General features: G+C 50.1%; 1 protein-coding gene across 1 annotated transcript in view; it reads right to left on the bottom strand.

Annotated features, from left to right (window-relative positions):
• Positions 1-12787, bottom strand: part of COL22A1 (collagen type XXII alpha 1 chain) — a 243258-nt gene that overhangs the window by 166907 nt on the left and 63564 nt on the right. The window contains exons 9-11 of the mRNA XM_082433767.1: positions 11046-11090; positions 9025-9087; positions 4723-4761 (exon numbers count right to left, since the gene is read on the bottom strand). Of these exons, the coding sequence (XP_082289893.1) occupies positions 4723-4761; positions 9025-9087; positions 11046-11090 (147 nt within the window). The remainder of the gene's footprint in view (positions 1-4722; positions 4762-9024; positions 9088-11045; positions 11091-12787) is intronic.

Genomic DNA, 12787 nt, shown 5'->3' on the forward strand with positions numbered 1-12787 from the left:
CTCATGATTAGATAACCACGTGCCAGAATGTGTGTGCATGTCTCCTCTGCTGAATTGGTGAGTGAGCCTTTGGGGGAGGCCCAAGCCATGTTTTAGAGCTCTGTGAACCCACCACTCTCCCACGTACTAGGTACTTGAATGCTGTTTACTGAAGAAGCATATCTGTCACTCTTTTATGGATTTTAGCAATAGCTTCTAGCAGACAAAAGAACGGAATAAAGATAAGGGACAGAGTTTTACATGCGCTACCACGTCCCAGGGACTAAGCCAGGTGCTGTCACAGGCACTGCCCACCTCCTATAAGCCCCACAACAGCCCTAAGGGGTGGGCATCAATGGCCCCACTTTACAGATGAGGAAGCTGAGGCTCAGAGAGACACCACCCAACGCTCACCCAGCCACTGCAGAGCTGGGATCCAAACCAGGTCTGCCCAACTCCCCGAACCTGCTTTCTTTCCATCACCTGAGCCCACATTTGAGCACAAAACGAAAGCTCTCTTTGCCCTCGTTCCCCCAGGTGCTAGATTCCTAAGGGAAAGAGGAACACCCCCAAAGGGCAGAGATCTCCCCAGTATCACGCGGACCCCTGCAGAGGAAAACTGGAGCGATGCTCTGGCTTCCAGACACCAGAGGGCGCTGTGGGTCCAGGAAGGGACGACAACGCAGCCTCTCTGTGGGGTTCCTGCCCTGAAGGCTCTGGTCCCCCAGAGAAGGACCCTCGGGATGCGAAAGGAAGCTCACTGGACACCACGCACTTTGGCCTTGCTTTTGTCGTTTCTGAATTTTTTTCTACCGCGGGGCTCATGGACCACATCTCCATGGAAAAGACTCAGTGTCCAGCCATAGGAAACCTTATACCAACATCTTCACTGTGCTTATTAATTTACTTTGTCAACATGGAAGGACCAAGGGTGGGAAGGACACAGAAGTCATCACCCCTCCCTGCTCCCCCTGACTCCCCCCAAAACTGGTCCAAACCAGCCCATCAGCATTGGTCCAAACCAGCCCATCAGCATTGGCCCAAACCATGATGATGCTGATGATGATACCCTCTCCTCCTCCCACTCCTCCCCCTCCCCCTCCATCATCATCCTCATCACCAAGACAGCACTGCCAACGACGATGGGGCGACAAGAACAGCAGCACCACCCGTCATGAGGGCTTGCTGTGTGGGGCACTGGGTTAACCTTCCCAGCAACCTCACATGGTAGGAACTACTATCATTCCCTTTCTCACTCTTACAGAAAAGGAACCTGAGGCTCCACATGAAGTGGGGCCAGAATTTGAAGCTGAACCTTTCTGACTGCAGAGTCTGTGACCATTCTACTCGCTCTTGGTCCTGGATGACGGAGGTCCACACTCCATCCATCCATTCACTCCTTAGGCAAGCATTTATTTAGTGCCAGCCGTCTTCCAGACGCTGTGAAGGAGGGTCCATGCCTATCTCTCTCTCCTTCCGTGCCCCCAACACCTGGGCTATGCGCAGATCTTTTCAGGCGGCCCCTAAAAGCCTGCTTCCCCCTTTCCCTGAGCCCGATTTCATACATATTAAAACACCGAGGGAGCTTTGTCCCAAGAGCCCGTGGTGCATGTGGGGTGGAACAGGAACCAGAGAGAAGGCTGGCTTCCAAAACGAGGGGCAGAGGCAGCCCAGGAACAAAGCACCACACAATGGTCTTGGGCACTTGGTGGGGGGCGCTGGCAAAGTCAGGAGGCCAAGAGCTCTGGCAGTGTTTCAGCTGTGTGACACTGGGCCAGTCACTCACCTTCTCTGAGCCTCAGTTTCCTCAGCTGCAGAAAAAGGAGTAATTCAATCGGCCTTCCAGCTTCCCTTCACAGGTGATTGTGTTTTCTAGCCATCGTACTAACTGTGACCTTGGGCAGGTCACTTGACCTCTAAGCTATGTTCTCTCATCTGTGAAAAGGGCATAGCCGTGCCTTCCCTGAAGCACTGTCTTAATAATGAGACATAAAGCATGGAACACAGCTTACACGGTGCCTGGTCCTCAGATAGGCCAATGCACATTGTCACAGTGGCTGATTACATCACCAAAAATTTAAAAAAAAACCAAAACAAACCACAGCAAGATTCAGCGTCACACGATTTCTGGACACATCGGGCTCCAGTCCGTCCAGTCCCCTTGGTACTCTGCGACTGCTTTCGAGAGAACGTTCAAGCAAAAAAGCCGGTTTGTTAAGCTCTGTCCAAGTGCGTGAGTCACCAGTGGCCTTCTCCCTTCTGTAGATCCTGTTGTCCCCTTGACTCTCCCTGGCCTCGCTGCATCGTGGAGGGGAAGCAGAGACTCCAAGTTACGGAAGACAGCCCCAGGGACTCAGGCTGATGACCAAGTCTCAGAACTGCCACCTGCAAGGTCCCTTATGCGTCATCACATCCCACCCCTGCGTTTCTACAGATGAGGGAGCAGAGACCCAGAGACGGAGGTGACTCATCCCGAATCACATAGCTCAGATGTGGCACAATCTAGACTCAGACTTTGCTAAAAATGCTCAACCGCAGGAGAATGTCAACCAAAGACAGAGACAGGAGTGCCAGAGTCTATTCAGCTACGCATCTCTCCTGCCAGCACCGGATGTGTGAGGGGGTCTCCCGGCTGGGACTGTGGCCCAGCAGCTTCAGGTCCTGAGCGTAGCGCTGCAGCCTGGGCTTTGGGGCACCGGGGAGGTGCCTCCAGAAGCAGAAGGCTGCCTGTCCTGAGCTCAACCAGAACAGACGGGGCAGAGATGCAGCTGCTGCTCATGGGAGAAAGGGGGCCTGTCAGTTTCTCCTGGTGGCGCCAGCACGTGAGAAGGACAGCACGTCACTCAGAGGACGAGCCGGCCCAGGAGCTGCACGTTGGTCTTGCCTGGGAAGCACGACCCAGGCTGAGCGCCCTGACTTCAAGGGCTCTGGCAGCCCCAGTCCTGAACCCAAGGAACATGTGGGTGTCCTGTTAATACCCTGTGCCCGGGTTCTGGGCTCTTAGGAACCGAACATGATGGCAACTATCAAAGCTGAGCGCCTAGGTTCCAGGTGCTGTGCTTTGAGACCACACAGGAATCGTGGAAGATGGTGGCGCCAGTCCTGCTGGAGGCAGCGGGAGACCCAGACTCTGATGGCAGAGCTTGGGAACAGCCTCGACTGACCCAGGTCTGCCTGGTGCAAAGCTCGTGTTACGCTGTGTGTCACACTGTCTCTCAAACGGCTTTGTATTCCTGTGCAGTAGTTATTACGTGTCTGTGTGTGTGCCTGTGCTTTTAACAGAGGTTAAAAAAGAAAAGTTCATTGTGGAATAAAGGAAGACACAAAGAAAAGTAAGGGAAAAAATAAATACTCTCATAGTTTTGCCACCCACAGACAACCAGTGGTTAACAATGGGGGTCTGCCCCCAGAATCAGCCTCCCTCTCTGAGTCTCACACACACACCATAAACACAACCGGGGTCATACTGTATAGATATTTTGCAATGTGTTTTAATTCAAAATTAACAAAATGCTATCTTCATTTTCTGGGTCATTAATCATCCTTCTAAACGTGATTTTGTGTCCCTAAATGCCACTGTATTACTTAGCTGTACAATAACTCATGTTACCTTTTGCCCACTGCAGAGCATTACAGTTGTTTCCAGGCTGGCTTATAAATCACGCTGTAATTACGAAACGTGTGGGTATGTACTTGTGCACAGCCTTGATTTATCTCCTTAGAGTAAATCTCTAGACATGAACGGACTAAATAAAAGGTGCTACACGGAGAGAACAAGCGGGGCACATGAAAGCTCTGTTTCCATAGTAACTTGACAGAGTGGCACCTGCTTTATACCATCAGCCCTACGCAAGGGGTTGACGTGAGCCCCCCTCTGAGTAACGATATACTTCTGAGGTCCGATGCCCTGCATTCTGAGTCTACAAGTGCCTAGACTCCGGCAAAATAACCAACATAAATGTACGTTACAAAGTACTGTGGCTGTCTCTCCTGGGAAATGGGAGATGTAGTTTTAATCGCTGGTGTGAGTGGAAAATGGCATTTTTAGTGACTGCTTTTTATTTCTCCTTCTAGGCTGACACCTTAAGAAAGCTTTCCTCTTTAGAAGGAATCCCCTCTTTCCCAGGATCTGTCGAGCTTGTACATCATCATCACGATTGATGAAGGCTAAAGAAGGTGCAACATTCATATCCAGGGAGAATGTGAATAGGCCTCCATTCCTCTGCCTGTCTAGTCCTGCGGCCACCCATGACTCTGTCCCTCATCATCTTGCCTTCGTACTTCTGCAGCAATCTCCCGACTATTCCCCAAGTTCCTCTGGTCTGCCCCGCTCTCACGTCTATCGGCACCTGCTATCCGAACCTTCTCAGCATGTCTGATCACGTACAGACCGTCCAAGGCCTTCCCATCACTGCAAACAAGGCCTGAACACATTTTGATATTGAATGCCCCGCATGTTGGTCCTCAAACCACGTCTGCAGCTCTGCATCCCAATTTCCATGAGCGCCATTAAGTACCCTCTGCTCTAAGCACTGTGAACCATCCACGTCCTAAACAAGCCCTTCCTTCCCTCCCACTTCACACACTGAGGCACTCAGCCCAGGAAACCTCTTCCCCTCCCACCCAAATTCTTACCAGGCAGCACCACGGCAGCACACAACTCTCCCGAACCCAGGTCCCCCATCCTGTTCCCGGGCCACATCCACGGCCCTTGGAGGAGTGAGACAGCAGGGAGGTGCTTACCTTTTCACCCTTTTCTCCTTGGACAAAAGGTCCTCCGCCCTGGAAAAGCAAAGCAGAAGGCAAAGGTTTTCTACGAAGTATCTCCACGGCATGACCTCACACATGGCAGATGTGCCCTGGGATTCAAAATGGTGGGCTGCTTTCTCATAAGCCCTGCCAAGGAGCCTCTAAAAGACACTATCATTTACTGAGGGTAGATTCTCGTCAGTTTTATCTCATTTAATTTTCCCAGCAACTCAGTATTATGGTACTATTCTTTCTTCCACATCAGCTTTATCGAGATATAATCTATAGAGCACATAATTCACCTAATTCATAATTTAAAGTGTAGGACTTCCCTGGTCGTGCAGTGGTTAACAATCCGCCTGCCAATGCAGGGGACGCGGGTTCGAGCCCTGGTCTGGGAAGATCCCACATGCCGCGGAGCAACTAAGCCCGTGAGCCACAACTACTGAAGCCCGTGCACCTAGGGTCTGCGCTCCACAACAAGAGAAGCCGCTGCAATGATAAGCCTGCACACAGCAACGAAGAGTAGCCCCTGCTCGCCGCAACTAGAGAAAGCCCGCGCAGCAAAGAAGACCCAACGCAGCCAAAGATAAATTAATTAATTAAATAACTAAAAATAAAGTGTACAATTCAATGGCTTTTTAGTACAGTTACTAAATGTACTAAATGTGGTGGTGCAACACCACCACAATCAACTTTAGAATGTTTTCATCACCCCAAAAGAACCCCAAACCCATTGTGGTCACTCCCCTTTTCCCCCCACCCCCTGCTCTGGGCAAACATTAATCGGTTTTCTGTTTCTATAAATTCACCTATTCTAGACATTTTATATATATGAAATCATATATGTGGGCTTTTATGACTGGCTTCATAGCCCGTGTTTTCTTAGCAAAGTGTTTTCAAGGTTCACCCACCTTGCAGCATGTATCAATACCTCATTTTATTACAGAATACTATGCCATCGCATGGCTATGACACACATTTTATTTATCCATTCATCACGTGATGAACATTTAGGTTGCTTCTACTTTTCCATTATTAAGAATAATGCTGCTATGAACATCCATGGACAAGTTTTTGTATGAACATGTGTTTTCATTTCTTTTGGTTATACACCTAGGAGTGGAATTGCTGGGTCATATAATTCTGTGTTTAACCCTCTAAGGACCACCAGACTGTTTTTCAAAGCAGCTGCAGCATTTTACACCAGCAATGTATGAGTTACGATTGCTCCACATTCCTAGTTGTTCTACACATTATTAAAGTGGGGTGTTAAGTCTCTCATTTCAATTCTCAGTGTTTGCTTCATATATCTGGGGGCTCTGTTGTTAGGTGCACATATGTTTATAATTGTTACGTATTTTTAGAGGATTGACACTTTATCATTATAAAATGTTCCTCTTTATTTCTATTAACTTTTTTTAAAGCCTGTTTTGTGTGATATTGTTACAGTCACTCCAATTTCTAATGTTTTCTATTTGTAGAAAGTGTATTGTCTGTCTTTTACTTTCAACCTATTTATATATTTGAATCTAAAGTGTGTCTCCTGTAGACACAATACAGTTGGATCTTGTTTTTATGTCCAGGCTGAAAATCTCTACTGTTCAACTGGTTTGTTTAATACATTTACAGGCAATGCTATTTTTGATGTAGGTAGATTTACATATGCCATTTAACTTTTTGTTTTCTATCTCTCCTGACTTTTTCTGTTCCTTTATTCCTCCTTTACTGCTCTTTTTTGCATCACATGAGTTCTTTTTCGTGCAACATTTTAACCTCTTTAAGGATATTTTCACCATATAGTTTTGAATTATTTTCTTGGAGGTTGCTTGAGGTTTACCATATACATCTTATCAGGATCTACTTAAGATTTACCCTAACTTGCTTCCAGTGAGATTTAGAAACATACTCCTACGTGATCTATTCCTTCTTCCCCATTTTTGTGCTATTGTTGTTACAAATATTTCTTAAATACCCAATGATACACTGTCATAATTATTACTTTGAACTTGTCACTCCACTGCATTCTGGCCTCAATTATTTTTGGTGATGAGTCAGCTGATAATCTTATTGGGTTTTCCTTGTACATCAGGAATCATTTTTCTTTTTCTGCTTTCGATTTTTTTGCTTTGTCTGTTAGCATTTTTTACTATGATTTTTCTAAGGATGGACCTCCTTTTGTTTTTCTTGATTGGACTTCCTGAGGCTTCTTGAACGTGTAGATTACTGCTCTTCATCAAAGTCAGGATGTCTTCAGCCATGATCTCTCTGAATACTTTTTCTGCTCCTTTCTCTCCGCTCCTGGTACCCCCGTTATGTGCACACTGATGCACTTCACGGGCCCTCACACTTCTCTGAGGCTCTGCTCATATTACTTCATTATGGTTTCTCTCTGATCTTCAGATTACATGATCGCTACTGATCTGTTTTCAAGAATGCTGGCTCTTTCTTCAGCCAGTTCAAACCTACCGTCATGCCTCTCGAGTGATTTTCCTTTTCATGTCAGTGACTGTACTTTAAAATTTCCATTTAGTTCTAGAATTTCCATTTGGTTCTTTTTAACAATTTCTACCTCTTTATGTTCTATACTTGATGAGATAATGTCACGATACTCCCCTCTATTTCCTTCCGAATCGCTTCCTTTAGTCCTCTGGATATAATTACAATGGCTACTTTGCAGGCTTTGTCTGTGAGATCCGACATCTGTGCCCTCTCACAGGCAGTTTCTGTAGCCTGGTTTTTTCCTGTGTATCAGTAAAATGGGTGTTTCACTAGCCCTCACCTCACAACATTGATCTGAGGGTTAAATGAGCCAGAAATCTGTAAAACATATAGCACAGATCCCGGCACACCATGAATGCTGTTAAATATCAGCCTCTCTTCCTATTTCCATGTTATTTTGCACAGAGCAGGTGCTTCCTACCTCTGCACAGGAGGCAGGTGTGTATGGTGTGGGTGAAAGGTGTAGCTCAGCAAGTGAGCACAAGACTCAGATGAAAATAGATTCAAATCCTGCCTCTGCCACACACAGGCAGAGCATCTGATGTGATCACGAGTGCACCACGCAAGTCTGAAAATTCTGTATCCTTCCTATCTGTGAGTGATGAGCCTAAGTTTAAGAAGCTGTTCTAAGGAGTAAGGAGGGACCCACATGAAGCCCGTGTGAAGAAGGGCAGGCGGTGTAGCTACAATCATGAGCTCTCAGATGATGGCACGGGGGTATCTGCCAGGCTAACTCTTCTAGGGGAGCGGCTCCGTCTTGTCGTCGGGTTTCCCCCAAGCACTGAGAACCTAAAAGGAACTGATTATACTCACTCTCATTCACTGACCTCCTACCACGGGCCACGCATTTTATAGACAAAGTTGTTCTTTTCTTTTTTCTGCTAATGGAGCAAATGAGGTTTTCAGAGAGGTTAAGAAACCTGCTCACAGTCACACAGCTAATGAAGATTGGAGCCAGGGACGATTACTGAGGTCCACCTGACTCCGAACTTGTGCTATTGGTGCTACAAGATGCAGTTTGAAGGATGGGTTTAGTGCTTCCACCAGGCCAGGTAACAATAGAGGAACAATAGCACTTACTTTGCTTCCGCACTGTTACAAACTGTTTACATGCGTTAACTCGTTTAATCCTCATCATGCAACTCGACAGTTAATTTTATCCTCCCCACTTTACAGATTAGGAAACTGAGGACAGAAAGGTTAAGTATCTTGGTGGAGCCAGCCTTTGCTTCCCAGCCATGTGGCTCCTAAGCCCTGCTCTGCACCATGAATCCTTTATCTCTGTAATTCTTCCCTGACCCACCATCCACTGTACTCGCTCATCAACCGAAGGATCCATGAACACAGTTTGTGCTGGGCCAGATGCCGGGGATGCTGGACCGACAAACCGCAAACCGAGGTATCAGGGAGTCAGCTGATGCGGGGACTGACAGGCACCAGGGATGTGGGAGCACCGAGAGGGTGTGTGAGCCAGACCTGGGGTCGCAAAGACACCCTGGAGAACTATGCCCGGTTGAGTCTGAAAGGTGCGAAAACGCGAGCCAGGCAGGAAGGGGAGGTGAGGGGCAGACGGGGGTGGACAGAGGGCAAAACGATTCCCGGCAGAGGAAAAACCATGTGCAACGGCCAGGGTGAGATATGACCAGCTGGGGGAGTCACCACTGCCAACCTGGAGCACAGAATTCGGGGGGTGAGGGCGGGGTGGTGCAGGGCGAGGCTGGAGCGGCCGGCAGGCCTCCTGTGCCCGTGCAGACGGGTCCCCCACGCTGGCCACGCGGAGGGGCCTTCACTCACCGTATCTCCTTTCTCTCCCTTGGGTCCAGGAGCTCCAGCCGGCCCAGGGGCTCCCATGTCCCCCTGAGGGGTGGAAACCAGAGACAAGCGTTGGGTCGGGTCCTCCGACCAACCTCTCCCACACCAGCTTCCCGTGGCCCACCTTGCCCCAGTTTTCTGGCAGCAGCCGATTTTGTCATTGCCAACTGCACCATGAGGCCAAGCCTCCCACCCCCGGAGAGGGAAGGAGCATCTGAATAATTTTCTCAAACTCCTAAATCCCGGAACGAAGGACACCTGGAGAAAGCAAGTGGGTGACAGCATCGCACGCTTGACCCTGGGAACGGGAACGGCAGCCCCTATGCATCCTACTGGACCCAGCCAGGGCGGGGCCCTCAGGCATCCTGGAGCCTCCCTAGAAAGCTTCCCGGAGGCCCCCCCTCCCAGCCCCGCTCCCCCCAACCCAGCGTCCCACCCCCTGTCATGCCTCTTCCTGCTGGCTCTGAGTCTGGGGACATGGCTCCCTGGTATGTCCCTGCATCCAGAACAGGCCTGGGCACCCAGGATCCACCAGGCCATGGCTATGGATATGACCTGAGCTACCTCTAGGTAAACGGAGCCGCTGGAATCAAGGTGTTTACACAGCATCTTAACCACGGACGGGCTGGGACACTGGCTAAAGGGCCAGGACTGCCAATCAGCCACGGGGCAGCCAGGCTTATCTGCAGGTGGTGGGACTTGTTTCCCTCCCTAGAATCCCCTCCCTCCCACCTCATCTTCTCTCCCAGGGTCAGGGGTTGGGCTCTGCCGTCCGCACAACCCCAGATCTGTCCGACCACAGCACAGCTCGGTCGCTCCGTGAACGGCCACTGCTTCAGACAAACGTTTTCTACTTAGGAGGTTCACAAACCCCTAAAACAGCTTTGCTCTCTTCTTACATCTGACAGCCCAGGAGCTGAGGTTACAGCCCAGGGGCTGCTCAGCAAGGCAGAAGCCCCTGCTCTCTTTCTCGCAGCGAACACCTGGCACCCTGGACCTCCTGTGTGTGTGTGCGTGTGTCTGTATGTCTATTCTCCCCATCCTAGCACACTGGGGACAGAGAGGAGAAGGGCAAGAGAAGGGGAAGATGAAGAAGGTACACACAGAGGAAGGAAAAAGGGAGAAGACAAAAGGGACCTTAGGAGATGTTCAATGGTGATGCACTGAATGAATGTGAACATAAGTAATACAGGTGAGAGGGAGGGGGAGAAAGAGGGAGAGAGGGCGGGACAGAGGCAGGGGGAGGGGGAGGAGGGGGGGAGGGAAGGGAAGGGGATGCAGTCATCGCTAGGTGTCTGCACCATCACACTCAGCCCCTTTCGAACACCAGACCAGGTCATGGCCACTGGGCAACGCTGACCTCTTCCCTGAGCCTCTGTGTGACCCCGGGCAATGCACACCTCTCTGGGTCTCAGCCTCCCGAGACCGAAACAATGATGCGAGACGACAGCCCTGTCCAGCTCCGTAAATGCCATAAACCTGGGCAATGGTGGACAGAGAAGAGGCTGGTCCACGGCTGAGGAGGGAGGGGCCCACAAGGAGGCACCTGGCCTTGAGCAATTCGTGAGTTTGGAAAACGTGTACAAAACGAATTTCACGCGCGTCAAGCAAACAGATCGTGCGTCCTGAACAAACAGACTCTTTAAAGCTCAACCCCCAAAGTTTCTGGAATATAGAGGCCTGAAAGGATTGATGCAGTTAGCTGACCACGGAGGGCCGAGCCTGTTGGAGCGAACAGCACCTGAGCCCGGGCATGCGTGTTCTCCTTCTTGATCACCCGCTCAGGCTGAGAAATGGACGCTCTGAACCGTGAAGGGACTCAGAGGTTACGGACTTTATGCCACTTGCTCTAGCCTTCCATCTCAACAAGCTCAGAAGCAAAACCCCGCAGGACAGTAATCTAACACACCATTGTTTGGGAGTTTTTTTCCTCCTTCTTACAAAGAGAGCAAATCAAAGGACCTCACGCTCTAAAGGGCTTCTCTGCCGGCTCCGGTACTGACCTTTGGGCCGGGGAGTCCCACTGGGCCATCAAAGCCCTTTTCACCCTAAAGGAAGAAAAACAAAAGAAACAAGTAAGGTTCTGTTTTAATTTCCCCCTTTCTCTCTTTACTAGTTGGTTATCCCCTCCACCTGCTCATAAGCCAGTCCCTTAGTAAGCCACGTGCCGATCAATAAGTTGAACAAAGTTCACTGGAGCTGAACACCCGTTCTCAAACTGCCAACCTACATGGGGAACTCGAACGTGGCCTCCAAATACAGCCATTGGCGGAAAGATCATCCGTCAATTTACAAATGCCAGCCTCAAACTCTGGGTGGCATCACCCAATAAGCCATCCCATCCATCCTTCATACCCTGGGTCCACTTATCCATCAATTCAACCACTATTTCATATAGTGGCTGAAAATACAGACATGGAAAGATTCAGTCTTTGCCATCTGGAATTTATGAGCTTATGGAAGTAAAGACAAGTAGGCAGTTTTAATCCAATGTGATAATTGTTATGGTCGATGGAAGAAGAGGGAAAGAAAGGGTCATAATGTCCCAAATAGCACGGGCTAAATGAGTAGATACTGAATGGATGGATGTGAAGAATGGAAAGGAAGGAAGGCAGGCAGGGAGGAAGGGAGGAGGGAGATCATACAGACAATGATAATGGGATCAGAAAAGGATTCTTTGGGGGTGTCTTGAAAGAAGAACAGGCATTAGCAGATTAAAAGGGGTGGCGGGAGGGAAAAGATGTTCTAGGCAGAAGATGCTACATATGCAAATTCCAGAAGGCAAGAAAGATCATGACCTCGCAGAGGAACACGACCTTCCGGACCTTCCTGCCCGCCTAGAAACTGGGAGGGGAAAGGGGAGTGAGATGAGGGTAGAAGGGCAACTAGGACCCACCGGGGGCCACACAGAGTGGGGACAGGTGGGGGAGGGGATCTGTGAGCCAAGCTCAGGAGGGTCGGTGGCGACCCAGCAGGTGTTTGTGAGCTGGAGAGTGAGAAGGTGGGCGGGAAGAGAGGAAGGAGGCCTGCTTGACCCCAGACTTCCTCCTGAGGGGCCCCGCCAGGGCAGGGCTCCGGGGAAACCATGAACTGGGCAGAGCTAGCGTCGGCCGCCCTCCCTGGCACAGTCTGCAGGCTAGTGGGCCAAGCCCCACGCTGCTGCAGTTACCCTTTCCGTTTGGGGTTTTCAATGGAAAACAAGAATTCAAAAGGATTTGGGTTTGGACAGTTGCTTTCGTTATGACATTGATGGGTGAGACCGGATCTACACGTTGTCTGTGGACCGCCTGAGCCTGCCAGGGGCGCGGACGAGGATCCCTGCCCAGCGCCCTGGGGGCACCCACCCTGGCTCCCTCTCTGGCTTCTCCCAGTCCTAACCCAGCACCAGGCCGGAAGCCCCTAACTTCACCGACGCCCCAGACAAAGCCTCAGCTCGCGGCATGACCGAGCTGGCTCCTCGTGGCCTCCCAGCCAGCTGGGCCATGGTTGGACAACCCCACTTGACTGAGAGCTCCTTGGGAGGGGGTCTCTGGGTGGAAAGAAGAAAGGAGCGTGTGAAGGAGAACAGAGGAGAGGGAAGAAGGGAGGGAGGAGAGGCTGCCAGGACAGGCGGCTTATTGACACAAAACTGTTAGGAAATTCTTAAAGTGTGTCCACCCCAATGAACGTGAACCACGATTTCGTATCTTTGTCTGTCTCTCCCAAGGCCCTTGCAAAGCTGGGGAGCACCTCCTGCGTGCCGGCC

This window comes from Balaenoptera physalus (assembly GCF_965194825.1).
Source record: "Balaenoptera physalus genome assembly, chromosome: 17".
NCBI classification, from domain to species: Eukaryota; Metazoa; Chordata; class Mammalia; order Artiodactyla; family Balaenopteridae; genus Balaenoptera; species Balaenoptera physalus.